Here is a 16,550-nt window from a genome sequence, read left to right as displayed (position 1 = left end):
AGTCGGCTTCGGCTGTGTTTTCCCTCCCCGCTGTCCGCCGCCGCAAGCGATCCGGTCGTTCACTGCTCCAGCGGTGGGTGAAGCACGTGGTGGCTCGGCGTTCGGCCACCCATCAAGTCGCGGCAATCGAGCCCGACGAAACCCTCCACGGCATGTTCGATCTGTCGATTGGCTCCGCGGAAACCGCATCCGAATGCGATAGCAGCGACCCTGCGGCAGAAGTTTTGATGGTAGACGGGCCTCACAGTCCGCCTGGTTTTCGTCGTGAGGACGGCAAAGACAGAGACGGCGATCCGTCGCGTGTCCACGAGGAATACCGACCCGAACCCCTCTCTTTGCAGCAGAGAGAAGAACTTCGTCGCCCATTGTTGGAGAAACCCCCGAGGCTCGGGCCTTGGAGGAGGTGCACCTAGCCAATTTGGCTGAGCGCACTCGACTGGATAACCTTCAGCGTGCTCTCGACGAGCACGCTCAGGAGCGGATCCATGAGTCCAATCGACGACAGCTTTTTCCGCCTCCACCTAAGGTATACCGTACTCCGATTCAGAACCTCGCAGCTGCGGCCCGAATAGCAGAGTCGATTCAGCCTTCCCAGTCGGAGGCTGGCAGAGGGCTGATGCAGATCCGGGCCTTGCTCCGGGCAGCAGGAGAGCAGAACACTGCAGTGTCTCAGTCGCGGAATAGGATTCACAGCAGATCCGTAGTAGCGGATACATTCCAGTCGGCCCATAGCCCAAGATCGCCCATGCGGCATGAAGGCCATGGATAGTATGATCGTTAGTTCGACCACGACAATCATCGTCGAGTGCCTACGCCTCCTCCTAGGAGTGCATTGTATGTGCCTCGGCAGAACAATGACAGACGCCATCACAGTGGCGAGCGCAGAGCTCCAGTCGACCCAAGAGAGCCAGGCTTCGATGCGAGATCCATTCTCGTTCAAGGCTTGGTCGACCGGAACAGAGCACATAGAAAAGACCCGGGCAGAGATCGTCCGAGTGGCGGCAGATTGCATGTTTCAGGCCCAGAGTGTTTCAGTAGAGCCATCAGGGCAGCAATAATTCCTCCCAACTTCAGGTTGGCAACCAGAATCAGTAAGTTCACTGGAGAATCCAAGCCCGAAACCTGGCTTGAGGATTACTGAGTGGCTATGCAGATTGGAGGTGGAAACAATGAGATAGCGATGAAGCATCTCCCTCTTATGTTGGAAGGGTCTGCCCGAGCGTGGTTGACTCAGTTAACTCCAGGCAGTATACACAGTTGGGAGGAGTTAGCTCGAGTGTTCGTAAGAACTTTTGAGGGCACGTGCAAGCGACCAGCTGGGTTGCCCGAGTTGTAGCATTGTGTGCAGAAGCCGAATGAGACTCTGAGGGAATTCATTTAGAGATGGACCACTTTACATCACACCGTTGAAAATGTATCAGAGCATCAAGCAGTATGCGCTTTCAAGGAAGGCATCAAATATAGAGAGTTGGTCTTGAAATTCGGTCGGACTGGGGATATGACTCTGGCTCGGATGATGGAGATAGCAACCCGGTACGCCAACGGAGAAGAAGAGGATCGACTCCGTAGCGGGAAGAGTAAACCAGTCGGCCAAGAGGCCAGTGGGGGTAACTCCAGTCGGAAACAGAAGCGTAAGGCCGAACCGGCAGCACCTGGAGAGATTGCAGCACTGACTCAAGGAAAGTTTAAGGGAAAACCTAAGGGGCCCTGGCCCCCTAAGAAGGTAAAAGATCAAGCAGGAAATGATGTGTTGGATTTGCCATGTCACATCCACACGAAGAAGGATGAAGAAGGTAATCTGATTTACCCGGAGCATACCACTCGGCAATGTCGACTCCTGATCCAGCAGTTCCGAGAGAAACAACCCAATGAGAAGGAGAAAGAGTCGGACAAAGATGAGGACGAAGAGGAAGACAATGGTTATCCCAAAGTCAATTCAACTCTGATGATTTTTGCTGATGTTGAGAGCAAGAGTCGATTGAAGGTCATCAACAAAGAAGTGAATATGGCCGCTCCGGCGGCGACGACCACATACCTGAGATGGTCTCAGACAGCCATCACGTTCGACCAGTCTGACCATCCTGCTCGTGTAGCCACCCCTGGGAGGCAAGCACTAGTGGTCAACCCCGTGGTCGGGGGCACTCGACTGACCAAAGTACTGATGGACGGTGGCAGTGGTTTGAACATCCTTTACGCTGAAACCTTGAAGGGGATGGGCATTCCGATGTCCAAACTTAGCGAGAGCAACATGAGTTTTCATGGTGTTATCCCTGGAAAGAAAGCCGAATCACTCGGCCAGATCGCCCTCGACGTGGTTTTCGGTGATTCCAAGCATTACCGTAAGGAGAAGTTGACATTTGAAGTCATGGATTTCCAGAGTGCCTATCATGCCATCCTGGGTAGGCCAGCCTACGCACGTTTTATGGCTCGACCATGTTATGTGTATCTCAAGCTGAAGATGCCTGGCCCCAAAGGCGTGATCACAGTTACTGGCAATCGGCAGAAGGCAGAGGAATGTTTCCAGAAAGGTTCCAAAATCTCCTATGCACAGATGACAGCGGTTGAATTCCAAGAGTATCAGAAGAGTGCAGATCCGAGTGATTTGCTCCGAGCCAAGAAGCCTGCTACAGACTCTGCATTTCAGTCGACTGGTGAAATGAAGCCGATTCATATTCACCCGACCGATCTCAATGCTGCACCGACTCATATATCAACAACACTTGACAACAAATAGGAAGAAGCGCTCATCCAGTTCCTCCATGAGAACTGGGACATCTTCGCATGGAAACCCTCTGACATGCCAGGTGTACCCAGGGGACTGGCTGAGCACCGTTTGCGTGTCGACCCCAAGGTAAAACCCGTCAAAGAGCACCTTCGGCGGTCCGCCGTGCAGAAGAGAAAAGCAATTGGTGAAGAAGTGGCTCGGCTGTTGGCAGCAGAGTTCATCCGTGAAATCTACCACTCCGAGTGGCTAGCCAATGTAGTCATGGTCCCTAAGAAGGATGATTCACTTCGTATGTGCATTGATTTCAAGCATATCAATCGGGCCTGCCCGAAAGATCACTTCCCTCTCTCTCGCATCGATCAGATTGTTGACTCGACTGCAGGGTGTGAGCGCTTGCCTTTCTTAGATGCATATTCCGAGTATCATCAGATCCGACTGTATGGTCCCGATGAAATAAAAACAGCCTTCATCACCCCATTCGGGTGCTTTTGTTATGTCACCATGCCATTTGGTCTTAAAAATGCTGGAGCCACATTCATGAGAACGATTCAGAAGTGCCTGCTCACTCAAATCAGTCGGAATGTGGAAGCATACATGGATGACATTGTGGTCAAGTCTCGCAAAGGTTCCGACCTATTGACTGACCTCGCAGAAACCTTTGCCAACCTAAGAAGGTTCAATATCAAGTTTAATCTGTCAAAGTGCACATTCGGAGTTCCAGGAGGAAAGTTACTCGGTTTTGTCGTTTCTGAATGAGGGATCAACGCTAATCTAGAAAAAGTTGATACCATTCTCCGAATGAAACGCCCCGTGCGAGTGCATGACGTTCAGAAGTTGACTGATTGTTTGGCCACCTTGAGTCGATTCATTTCTCGTCTCGGTGAAAAGGCCTTGCCTCTTTACCGACTGATGAAGAAATCTGATAAGTTCGAGTGGACTGAGGAAGCTGATGCAGCGTTTGCAGAGCTCAAAGCCCTGCTTTCCACCCAGCCGGTGCTCGCTGCGCCAATCAGCAAAGAACCTTTACTTCTTTATATTGCAGCCACTGGACAAGTTGTCAGTACAGTACTGACGGTCGAGCGAGAAGAGGAAGGAAAAGCTTACAAGGTTCAACGCCCAGTTTATTATCTCTCTGAAGTTTTGACTCCATCCAAGCAACGATATCCACATTATCAGAAGCTTGTCTATGGAATATACATGACCATGAAGAAGGTTGCGCATTATTTCTCTGATCACTCCATTACAGTCGTCAGCGACGCGCCACTGTCTGAAATTCTGAATAACAGAAATGCAACTGGCCGAGTGGCATAATGGGCGATTGAACTCCTTCCATTGGATATCAAGTTTGAGGCAAAGAAGGCTATCAAGTCCCAAGCAATTGCAGATTTCCTTGCCGAGTGGATTGAGCAGCAATTGCCGACTCAAGTTCACTCGGAGCATTGGACTATGTTCTTTGATGGCTCCAAGATGCTGAATGGTTCAGGCGCTGGGGTAGTATTGGTATCCCCCCGTGGAGACAAGCTTAGTTATGTTCTCCAGATTCATTTTGATTCCTCCAATAATGAAGCCGAATATGAAGCACTTTTATACGGGTTGCGTATGGCCATTTCACTCGGCGTCCGTCGCCTTATGGTCTACGGCGACTCAGATTTGGTGGTTAATCAAGTGATGAAGGAATGGGATGTCAGGAGCCCAGCCATGACTGGTTATTGCAATGCAGTGAGAAAGCTGGAAAAGAAGTTTGAAGGTTTGGAGCTTCACCATATACCCCGACTGAAAAATCAAGCTGCAGATGAGTTGGCAAAGATAGGTTCAAAGAGAGAGGCCATTCCCCGAAATGTGTTTTTGGAACATATTCATTCACCTTCAGTTCAGGAAGATCCTTTCACCGAAGAATCACCACAGCCCAAGAGTGCCACAGATCCGACTGAAGTCGAAATCCCGGCTGTTGTCGACTTAGTCATGGAGGTTTTGGTCATCACTCCCGACTGGACAATGCCGTACATTGCATACATTCTTAGGAAAGAACTTCCAGAGGATGAAGAAGAGGCTCGACAGATCGTCCGACGGTCTAAAGCCTTTACTGTGATAAAAGGTCAGTTGTTCAGAGAAAGTGTCACTGGGGTCTGCCAGAAGTGCATCATGCCAGAAGAAGGCCGGATGATCCTCAATGATATTCACTCGGGGACCTATGGCCACCATGCGTCCTCTCGTACCATCGTGGCCAAAGCATACCGAGCCGGATTTTATTGGCCACATGCCAACGAGATGGCAAAAGAAATAGTGGACAAGTGTGAAGGCTGTCAGTTTTACTCCAACATGTCCCATAAACCTGCATCAGCTCTGAAGACTATTCCGCTCATCTGGCCTTTTGCTGTTTGGGGATTGGACATGGTTGGACCCCTGAGGACTGGCAGGAGCGGATTTACCCATGTGCTAGTAGCAGTCGACAAGTTTACCAAGTGGATCGAAGCTAAGCCCATTAAAAACCTTGAAGCAAGTACTGCCGTGAGTTTCATCAGAGAATTGATATTCAGATATGGTGTGCCACACAGCATCATCACAGACAACAGATCAAACTTCGACTCCGATGAATTCAGAGCCTTTTGTGCCTCCCAAGGTACGAGGGTCGATTACGCTCCGGTCGCCCATCCTCAATCGAATGGGCAAGCTGAGCGAGCGAATGGATTAATTCTCAAAGGACTAAAGCCCCGGTTGATGCGTGACCTCAAGCATGCAGCAGGAGCTTGGGTTGATGAGCTCCCATCAGTGCTCTGGGGTCTAAGGACAACTCCCAATCGGTTGACCGGACGGACTCCATTCTTCTTAGTCTACGGAGCCGAAGCCGTACTTCCGAGTGATTTGCTCCACAATGCTCCCCGAGTCGAACTCTTCTCAGAAGAGGAAGCAGAGCAAGCTCGACAAGATGCAGTCGACCTTCTAGAGGAAGAAAGAGAGATGGCCTTGATCCGGTCGACCATTTATCAACAAGACCTGCGTCGATTCCATGCCAGGAACGTAAGGGGTCGAGCATTTCAAGAAGGAGACTTGGTTCTCCGAGTGGATCAGCAGAAGCCACACAAGCTTGCCCCTGCTTGGGAGGGCCCTTTCATCGTCACCAAGGTGCTACACAATGGAGCATACCATCTCTTCAATGTCGAGCACAACAAAGATGAACCGCGCGCCCTTTTTACTCTTAAGTATTTAGACTGATGAGATGTAATAAGAAATACCTCTTAGTTTGACTATCAAAAGACATAATTTTACTTTCTGCCGAATGATTGTTGCTTATTTCTTTTGTATGTATCGCCTAAGTGACAAAAATCCTACCAAGTGGTGAGTCTGCCTCTCACTTGGGGGCTTAGCTGCAGTCCAGTACTCGCCTAAGTGACAAAAATCCTACCGAGTGGTGAGTCTGCCTCTCACTCGGGGGCTTAGCTGCAGTCCAGTACTCGCCTAAGTGACAAAAATCCTACGGAGTGGTGAGTCTGCCTCTCACTCAAGGGCTTAGCTACAGTCCAGTACTCGCCTAAGTGACAAAAATCCTACCGAGTAGTGAGTCTGCCTCTCACTCGGGGGCTTAGCTGCAGTCCAGTACTCGCCTAAGTGACCAAAATCCTACCGAGTGGTGAGTCTGCCTCTCACTCGGGGGCTTAGCTGCAGTACAGTACACGCCTAAGTGACAAAAATCCTACCGAGTGGTGAGTCTGCCTCTCACTCGGGGGCTTAGCTGCAGTCCAGTACTCGCCTAAGTGATAAAAAAAAGTCCTACTAATCGGTATGGGTCGGTCGCAACCCCCCCCCCCCCCGGGGGGGGGGGGGGTCACACCGTCAAGAAGAAAGACGAGATTGTGGTGAGCAGTACTCGCCTAGGTTTAACTACAGTCCAGTGCTTGCCTAAGTATGAAAAATCCTACCGAGTGGTGAGCGTCCCTCCCACTCGGGGTTTAGTTGCAGCCCAGTGCTCGCCTATGTTTGAAAAATCCTACCGAGTGGTGAGCAACCCTCCCACTCGGGGCTTAGCTACAGCCCAGTGCTCGCCTAAGTTTGAGAAATCCTACCGAGTGGTGAGCAGCCCTCCCACTTGGGGGCTTAGCTGCAGCCCAGTGCTCGCCTAAGTTTGAAAAATCCTACCGAGTGGTGAGAAGCCCTCCCACTCGGAGGCTTGGCTGCAGTCCAGAGCTTGTCTAAGTTTGGAAAATCCTACCGAGTGGTGAGCGGCCCTCCCACTCGGAGGCTTAGCTGCAGCCCAGTGCTCGCTTAAGTTTGAAAAATCCTACCGAGTGGTGAGCAGTCCTCCCACTCGGGGGCTTAGCTGCAGTCCAGCACTCGCCTAAGTTTGAAAGTCCTACCGAGTGGTGAGCGGGGCTGTAGGTCGACCACACGCCCCCCCAGGGGGGGCTACACCATCAAGAAGAAGGACGAGATTGTATGCACCCAATGATTGGCCCCTTGCTGATGATAGGAATGCCTAGACCATTGTTGAGTACCTCGCTGATAAGTTGGTCAATGCTGTCAAAGGCTCTTCCAATGGGTCGACTGCTGATCCTTCTTCAGCACCTGCATCAAATGACGAGAAACCGATCCAAGTGAAGAACAGATTTCACTCGAAGATAAACCCAACATATTCAAAGATAAATCCAGAGGTTCCTAACCGCAGATTAAAAGTACTCGGACACTAGGCCCAAAGGAGTTTTAATGGTTACAAAATCACTCGGCATTCCGAGGCAAATAAAGGTGAAGCATAATGTTTTTTCAATCACTCGGCGGGAGAAGGACTGGCCGGATCGCAGAAGCTGTCGAGGTCGATGCTATCGGCAATGCAAGTGGCTGCCTCGAGGAAGGTGTCCATGAAGTCCTGGAAAGAGTGCTTCTTAGTATTCGCTACTTTTAGAGCTGCCAGCTTGTCTTCCTTGCCTCCTTGCAGTGCACTCGGACCAACGACAAGGCGACATTGGCACCACGGCAAGCGGAAGATTTCTTCCACTCTTGCACTCGACCTGGAATCTGATTAAGTCGAGTCATTAAGGACTCGAGGTCTTGAGATAGCTCCGCCTGAGGCCAGAGTTCAGCATCCACTTGGGTCATCGCCGCCTTCAGTCGAGCCAGATAAGCAACTTCACCATCCAAGTGCGACTCCAATCACAGCAGATTCATTGCAACATCATCTTTCATAGGATAATTGATGGGGTCGAGACCCGTCTCGACCCGCCCAGTATCAGCTTCAAAGTCCTGACACAGTTCTGTCCCATTGCGAAAAACGATGAGTCGACAGCATGACAACAAAGTTTAGTCGGCGACAAATTAACTGCAGTCGAATGATCATACCTTCAAGCTTCAGAACAAGTTTTGCGGCGAGTTGCTCCAGATAGGACTCTAGCTTGTCTGTCTTGGTCCTGAGGCCGCCGACTTCAGTGGTCAGATTCTCCTTGTCCTTCCTCAGCTGCTCGACTTCTCGATTAGCGTCCAAGATGGCAGTCTTCAGCTTCACGTTCTCCTCCTCCAATTTGCCGACTGAAGCCAGCTTCTGGTCTGCAAGCTTCGTCTTCTCACGTGCTTCCTTCTGAGCAGCTGCCAGATCTAGATCCTTCTGCTCCAAAGCCTCCTTCATCCTCTCTAAATAAACAACACTCTTCAGACGAGACTGAAGTTGGCGATTTTCACTACGCACATCTGCTTGTGTGAAATCACTCGGTTCAAGGAGACTGAAAGAAAAATCGGTGCGAAGTGTGAGCTACAAAGCAGACAAAACGATCGAATGTTTACCTCCCATGATGGCCGTTTCTTCTTGAGAAGTCTTGAGATTCTTCTTTGCGAGTTCAAGGTCAAGCTCAACACTGATATGCTTCTTCTTTAATTCGGTAAGCCAAGCTCCAAGATCACAAGACCTCTGCAGCCAGAAAGACAGACATGTCAGTCGACAGAAATAAGCGACAGTGACGGAGAAGAATTACTCTAAGACTTCTGCCGAATCAAATATTCAACAGTAGTCTCGGGGACTACACCCAGTGAGTGCACTTAGCGTGCCCCCACTGGATCAGATCAATACTCAGCAAGGCCTACTCACCGTGAGGTCAAAAAAAGAAGAGCAATAGGATACACCATTAGACCTCGGTCGACTTCCAGCAGTCAACCGTGGTCTCGGGGACTACACCCAGTGGGTGCACTCGGCGTGCCCCACTGGTTCGAACAGTTTACTGGAACTCAGCTCAAGGCGAGCGGAGTTGAAGGTTTCCTAAATTCTAGACAAAGGAACACCCCAATGGGTGATCAGATATAAAGATATAAAGGCAACAATCAAAAGTTGAGTCGAAATTTTGCTGACCTGAACAATGGTCTGAAGAGCAGTGCTGGCGTTGTAAGCTACCTGACTAGCCTCATGCATCACTTTCACCTGCTCCATGACAAGGTTCACCTGACCAAGAGCTTCCCTAGCGGCACTCGGTGAATCATCCGGAGTCTGATACGCAGCAAAATGTGATGGCTGCAGAGCAGCCGAAGTAGTCGTTGGGTCAGAGGCGTGCGGTTGCACTGGAGCAGCAGGAGTTGGTGCAGTCGAGTCCACTGGACGATCAGTCATCAGCGGGCTGGCAAACGTGACGCTGGTCCGAACAGGCTCCCCGGAACGATTGACCGCCGCCTCGAGCACCGGCGTCGACTGAGGAACCTGAACTTCAAGCCTCCTCCTGCCAGAGCTCCCGCTCCTCCTCTTCCTCTCCTGTAGAGGCGCCTCTTCTTCATCATCAGGAAGCACAACAACTTCTTGTGGAACTACAGAAAGAGAGAAATGTCAGAAATTCTGCCGATTGACGATCTACTCAACTTTACGAAGCTTGGCCGATCGGACTTACCGACTCATGAGGTGGCTTCTTCGTCTCCTGGCGCCTTGTCAATGTCCATGTCAGTGGCAGCAGAGGTGGGACTGGAAAGACACATGAATTAGTCAGTCAGAACAAAAAAATCTTCAGTCGACCTACGAAAATGCAAGCGAGATACTCACCCCAAAGCAACAGGGACGTCCATCTTAATTCGTGGCAATGTCTTCCGGACCTTGGGAGGAGCAACTTTAAGCTGCTTGGCCACCTTCTCCGTCGGCTCCGGGGTCGACGTCCGAGTGCGCTTCTGAGTATTGACACTTGGGACCATGCTTTTTCCGCGCCCGCCAGACGGATCATGCTGCTGTTTGGATCGACGTTCAGAGCGCGGCGGCGAGTCGACTTCTTCCTCCTCGTCCAGCTCCTCGCTCTCCTCTTCCTCCACTTCTCCTGGAGACTCCCACTCACCACTCTCCTCTGCACTATCCTCCCCCTCCTGGTCCTGCTCCAAAGCTTGTCCACTGTTGGGCATCGAATGCATCTCAGTGAATACCTGCAGAACAAATCGGTCGAGCAAGAGTCAGTCAACATCAAGTATAGTCGGAGCGTGAGCGGGAAGCAGTCGGAACAAAAAGTATACCTTGTCGGGCGGGTTTCCATCACTGAAGGGGACGACTCGCCTGGATCCTCTGGGGTTGTCCTGGTTGTCTGTGATGCTCCTCAGCCACAAAGCTACGGTTTCAGACGGCACTTCTTCTAGATGGACCCGAGCGGTGTTGTCCGGTCCGGAATACAGCCACATCGGGTGATCGCGGGCCTGGAGAGGCTGGATGCGTCGACTGAGGAACACTTCCAGCAAGTCCAGGCCGGTAACGCCATCATTGATGAGCTGGACCACTCTATCCACCAACATTCTCATCTCCATGGTCTCAGCAGCGGTTACTTTCAGTGGGGCAGGAGACTGAACACGGTCAAACGAGAAGTGGGGAAGACCAGTTGACTGACCTGGAGCTGCGACATCCTGGCAGTAGAACCAGGTCGACTACCAGCCTCTAACAGATTCAGGGAGAGTCATGGCGGGAAAGGCACTCCTATTCCTCTTTTGGATACCTAAACCCCCACACATCTGGATGACGTGGGTTTTCGAGTCACTCGACTTCGCCTTTTTTACCAACTGGGAACGAATGGTGAAGATATGTTTGAAAAGACCCCAGTGCGGTCGACATCCTAAGAAGTTCTCGCACATCGATACAAACGCAGCTAGATACGTGATGGTGTTGGGAGAAAAATGGTGGAGCTGAGTGCCAAAGAATTTCAAAAATCCCCGGAAGAAAGGATGCGGAGGGAGCGAGAAACCCCGGTCAACGTGAGTGGTGAGCAGAAGAGCACTCACCCGGTCGAGGTTGCGGTTCCGTCTCCCCCTTCGGCAGCCTCGCCGCTCCCTTGGCGATCAATCCAGACTCCTCCAGTTCGGCCAGATCCTCCTGCCGGACCGAAGACCGGATCCAATCGCCATGGATCCAGCCCGGCGGCAGCCCCGCACGCGACGACGACCCGCGGTTCTGCTTCTTGCCTTTCGCCGCCCCCGTCACCTTCTTAGCACGCTCTAGCGCCATAGTCTTGTCCTTCACCATGGTTGGAGAGCAGCGGCGTCGAGAGCGGAGGTGCTGGGCGTGGTGGAGAAGCAGAGGAGAATGAAGAGGGAACAGGCATGCACAGTGCAAGCGCCTCGGCCCCGTCGCCTTATAAAGGGTTACCTCCGAGTGACTGACGCGTGGGACCAGGCAATCCCGTCAAATCCTGCAACAGTTGCGCGCAGCGTACGTGGCGAAAAAGGCGGCGCGGTAATCGAGGCATCGCTACTTATCCGGACCGCCTGTTTCGGCGCCCTCCGGCCCGCACGCTTCCCCGAAATTTCGTATCCCGTGAAATCCGGGATACACTGTAGACAATCGCGCCCAAGATCCCGCGCTCCAACACAGCACTCGACACATGAGGTCACTAGTTCAATCGACAGTTGTCTGAATGGATCAAGGCGACTGAGTCGACATCAAAGTACCGACGCGGGCGTTCAGTCTTGTAGAAAACACTCGTGAAGACACAAAGCTTGGAGCAGGTTCAACTTCGACCTACTTTCCACTCGCACCTTAATCCATTCGGGGGCTACTGATGAGGATACAGACCTGGGGTAGGGTCATAGGCCTGACCTATACGTCCTACCCAAGGTCACTACCCTGGAAGATAAAAGGACCAAGAGACAACAAGAGAGCGCCGGTTGAACACGTCGAGTACAATCCACTTGACGGCCACATCACTCGGAGGTCCTCCTCCCTACCGTCACTCGACCATATGGAGAGTCACTCGACCTACTGAAGACCAGGAGTCGCTCAGCACTGCAACGGTCAGGCGTTCACTCCGTAGTCTTTAAGAGCATTAACAACACTTAAGGCTGGCGTTACCAGTAATGCCCCTTACTTTATGTACATTAAGCCCCTTGTAATGGAGGTGAGCGGGGGTCCTAGCGCACTCTATATAAGCCACCCCCTCCTCTGGGACAAGGGTTCGCACCCCCTGTAATATCACACACATAATCCAATCGACCGCCTCCGGGCACCGAGACGTAGGGCTGTTACTTCCACTGTGAAGAGCCTGAACTCGTAAATCCCGTGTGTCCACCTTCACCATAGCTGAGATCTTGCCTCTCCATACCTACCCCCCATTCTACTGTCAGTCTTAGGACCATGACAGTTGGCGCCCACCTTGGGGCAGGTGTCTTGGCGACTTGTTGGTGAAGTTGCAAGTTTTACCGATCATCATCATCATGGTTTCCGGCGGTGGACTTGCTGAGGGCCGTGAGATCCGTCTCGGCGCGCTCGTTTCGTCGTCGACGACTCCGCATGGCTTCAAGAAGCTCCCCTGGACGTTGAGTTTATCCCCGTTCGAGGGGCGACGCACTTCCGCACGTGCATCTGCGGCGTCCTTCTCCGGCAGCCATCGACTCAGTATCAGTCGGCTTCGGCTGTGTTTTCCCTCCCCGCTGTCCGCCGCCGCAAGCAATCCGGTCGTTCACGGCTCCAGCGGTGGGTGAAGCACGTGGTGGCTCGGCGTTCGGCCACCCATCAAGTCGCCGCAATCGAGCCCGACGAAACCCTCCACGGTATGTTCGATCTGTCGACTGGCTCCGCGGAGACCGCATCCGAATGCGATAGCAGCGACCCTGCGGCAGAAGTTTTGATGGTAGACGGGCCTCACAGTCCGCCTGGTTTTCGTCGTGAGGACGGCAAAGACAGAGACGGCGATCCGTCGCGTGTCCACGAGGAATACCGACCCGAACCCCTCTCTTTGCAGCAGAGAGAAGAACTTCGTCGCCCATTGTTGGAGAAACCCCCGAGGCTCGGGCCTTGGAGGAGGTGCGCCTAGCCAATTTGGCTGAGCGCACTCGACTGGATAACCTTCAGCGTGCTCTCGACGAGCACGCTCAGGAGCGGATCCATGAGTCCAGTCGACAACAGCTTTTTCCGCCTCCACCTAAGGTATACCGTACTCCAATTCAGAACCTCGCAGCTGCGGCCCGAATAGCAGAGTCGATTCAGCCTTCCCAGTCGGAGGCTGGCAGAGGGCTGATGCAGATCCGGGCCTTGCTCCGGGCAGCAGGAGAGCAGAACACTGCAGTGTCTCAGTCGCGGAATAGGATTCACAGCAGATCCGTAGTAGCGGATACATTTCAGTCGGCCCATAGCCCAAGATCGCCCATGCGGCGTGAAGGCCATGGACAGTATGATCGTCAGTTCGACCACGACAATCATTGTCGAGTGCCTACGCCTCCTCCGAGGAGTTCATTGTACGTGCCTCGGCAGAACAATGACAGACGCCATCACAGTTGCGAGCGGAGAGATGCTCTAAGCTTTCAAGAAAGAGTGCCTTTTCCTCTTCTTTGCTTTGCCATGAAATTGGTAGCAGCACACACATTCCCGTTGTACCAAAACAACTCATCTTTGACCCATCTTCGCGCCTGTCCCCACACCCCACCCAACGTTCTCCAGTTTGCAGACGGAATTGCAAAAAGAAGAGAGACGGCGTGGAGAGAGAAGAGCTCACTGGAATTCAGCGTCACAAAGCAGAGCAACACATCACAAAGCTGATCACGGGAGGCCGCAGCTGGTCACCGTCGCGGACGAGGCGGGATGGGGTCGGCGATCTCCAGATGTGGACGCGGAGGAGAGGGACGGGCTCACGCGGAGGAGGCCCGCGGGTGGGGGGCGCGGAGGAGCTCCGGCGGTGGACGAGGCGGACGGGTCGGCAGCTGGGCGGAGGAGCTACGGCGGTTTAGGAGGACGGCGGCCCGGCGGCTGGGCGGAGGAGCTCCGGTGGTGGAGAGGCTCGGGGGAGGAGCTCCGGCGGTGGAGGAGGACGACGGCCGGCGGAGCGGTGGAGGCGTCCCAAGGAGGCCGACGGACGGCGGCAGGGTGGAGGCGTCCCGCGCTTGGGATTCGCGGGTTTACGGCCACGGCGAGCTCTTCTACTGTCCCATGTGCATGGAGCTGGTGCCCATCAACCTCAAATCCAGCTTCGGCCCGTGCGGCCACGCCTTCTGCTCCAGCTGTGTCACCATGTACGTCGCCGTGAAGCAGCGCGAGCGCGAGGACGTTGGTCGCGTCAAGTGCCCCGACTGCGAGAACGGCGTCCCCGTGTTCGTCACCGAGGGCGGTGGAGATTTGCCGGCGGACGGCCACGGCGAGCCCTTCGACTGCGCCATCTGCATGGAGACGGTGCCCGGCACCCTCAAGTTCAGCGTCAGCTCGTGCGGCCACCCATTCTGCCGGAGCTGCGTCGCCCAGTACGTGGCCGCGAAGCTGGATGACAAGGTCGCTCGCGTGGAATGCCCTCATCCAGGCTGCGAGGCCGGCGCCGTGGAGCCGGAGAGCTTCCGCGGCATCATCCCCGCGGACCTCCTCGACAGGTGGGGCTTCCTGCTGTGCGAGCTCGCGGTCAGCGCCAAGAGGGTGTACTGCCCGTACCAAGAATGCTCGGCGCTCCTGCTCGCGGACGCCGACACGAAGGCCATCACGGAGGCGGAGTGCCCGCACTGCCACCGGCTCTTCTGCGCCCGGTGCGCCGTGCCATGGCACGGCGGCCTGGGGTGCAAGGAGTTCCAGAACCTCGGGCAGGACGAGCGCGGCCGGAACGACCTCCTGCTCCGGCGCCTCGTCGGCAGAAAGGGATGGCAGCGGTGCCCCAAGTGCCGGATGTTCGTGGAGAAATCGGAAGGCTGCAATTACATGAAATGCAGGTACCAACCGCAGCAAACTGGATCCATTCATCATGAACGTGAAATTATCCGAGCTCCTCCAAAGGTTGCTTGTTTGATGCTCCATTAATTTGATTTTTCTCCGCTTGCAGGTGTGGAAACAGTTTCTGCTACCGATGTGCATCCAAGTTGTCAGCGCAAAACCATTACTGCAAAAAGTGCAAGCGCTAACGATTTGGTTGGTTGTGGAGGGAGGGATCTTGCCACGCCACTACCAATACATGGGTTCATCTTGGCCATGTTAACTTCCTGAAACACAAAATGAAAATCTAGGCATGAAACAAACCTTAATTAGTTTCGTTGTACATAACTATTAATATATAATCTCCTTGACTCAAATCATTTCTTGTTGCTATGCAGCTTCCTCAGTTTTACTTCTATGTATGTGGTGTTAGTGCATCTCCAACGCTCGCCTTCAAATCGGACACCGTATCCAAGCCTTAATCATAGATGCGGGAGGGGGAAAGCCACACAACCTTAATCATAAAAAAATTCTCATTTGTGTGGTTGGGAGGAAAGAGGAGACCCATTTATGTGATTGCTTTTGGTGGATATGTATGTGGTGTGCCATTGGGAGGAGAGAGAGAAAAGAGAAGAGGACCACGAAGTTGCTTTTTGTTGGTGATGTTCGGACCGCTCCGTGGACCGATAATGTCACCATTGAATGACTTTTTTTTAACAAAAGTGGTGTGGACACTACAATCGAAACCTACACCGAAGCTTTCAGGTTCTCCTCTGGAAATGCCCTCACCTAGGCATTTTTGGTTTTTTTTTGCGAAGAAACTTCCAATCTATTCAAACGTGCCAAGTACTCTCGAATCATGGAGACACACGACCACAAAGGCAGGTCGACAAACACTACACCCCACACTTATTAATGCCTCTCCCCAACACATGGGGCTCAACATGCAAAGGAAACCCCATCAAGCCGCTGCAACTTGAAAGAGACAAATCGACAAAGTCAATAGACACAACCAAGCATCTGCTTCCAACCCCTGCTCAAGAATTCGTCAGATTAACCAGTTAACTTGCCGATTAACCCCTACTCGTAGGGTCACCGAGTAGCCGATAAACCAATAAACCGTCTGATTAATTGATTAAATGGCCGATTAACCCCTACTCGTAGGGTCACTGAGTAGCCGATAAACCAAAAAAGCATCCGATTAATTGATTAAATGGCCGATTAACTTGCCAATTAGCCTATTAATCCCCTACTCGCAAGCCAACCGAGCAGCTACCAGTTAACGATTTCCTCAAAAATGCTTCCAACCAAGAAATCTGAGAACCATGAATCATGGAACAATGTGTGCATTCCCTTTTGCACCACCCTTATTGCTTTCACTCCTCCTAGACTTTTTTTTGAGGATGTCGGGTCGATGATTAGCACCACCCTTCTTGCATTTCCCCCTCAAAGCTTTTTCCTTCAAGAGGCAACCAATCATTGTTTCAAAATTTAATCTTGGCGGCGAAGAGGGCCCCAGAATTTGGCAGATCCACACCAGCCACAACAATATCCTCACCTGCCAATGGGCTTCGGCAAGTGCATATCACTAGCATCAAGACAACCCCTCTCCTTTCCTAAAAAAAAGACAACCCCTCTCTTCATATGCATATGCTTGGCTAGGCTTCGGGGTGGTTGGAGTGGGAGCCAGAGTCATAATCAAGGGCACGAGAGAGCACGGTGCCCAGGGAAGGAGTCATC

General features: G+C 52.6%; 1 protein-coding gene across 1 annotated transcript; it reads left to right on the top strand.

Annotated features, from left to right (window-relative positions):
* The first annotated feature begins 13,583 nt into the window (after positions 1-13,583).
* Positions 13,584-15,280, top strand: LOC123040746 (probable E3 ubiquitin-protein ligase ARI9). The gene is made up of 2 exons (XM_044463508.1): positions 13,584-14,830; positions 14,941-15,280. Exons 1-2 carry the CDS (start codon positions 13,725-13,727, stop codon positions 15,017-15,019), a joined length of 1,185 nt encoding a protein of 394 aa, XP_044319443.1. The 5' UTR covers positions 13,584-13,724; the 3' UTR covers positions 15,020-15,280.
* Positions 15,281-16,550: the final 1,270 nt, after the last annotated feature.

The sequence above is a fragment of the Triticum aestivum genome, chromosome 2B (genome assembly GCF_018294505.1).
Source record: "Triticum aestivum cultivar Chinese Spring chromosome 2B, IWGSC CS RefSeq v2.1, whole genome shotgun sequence".
NCBI lineage: Eukaryota > Viridiplantae > Streptophyta > Magnoliopsida > Poales > Poaceae > Triticum > Triticum aestivum.
The sequence above is the reverse complement of the archived record's forward strand: the minus strand, read 5'-3'. Positions and strand labels throughout refer to the sequence as shown.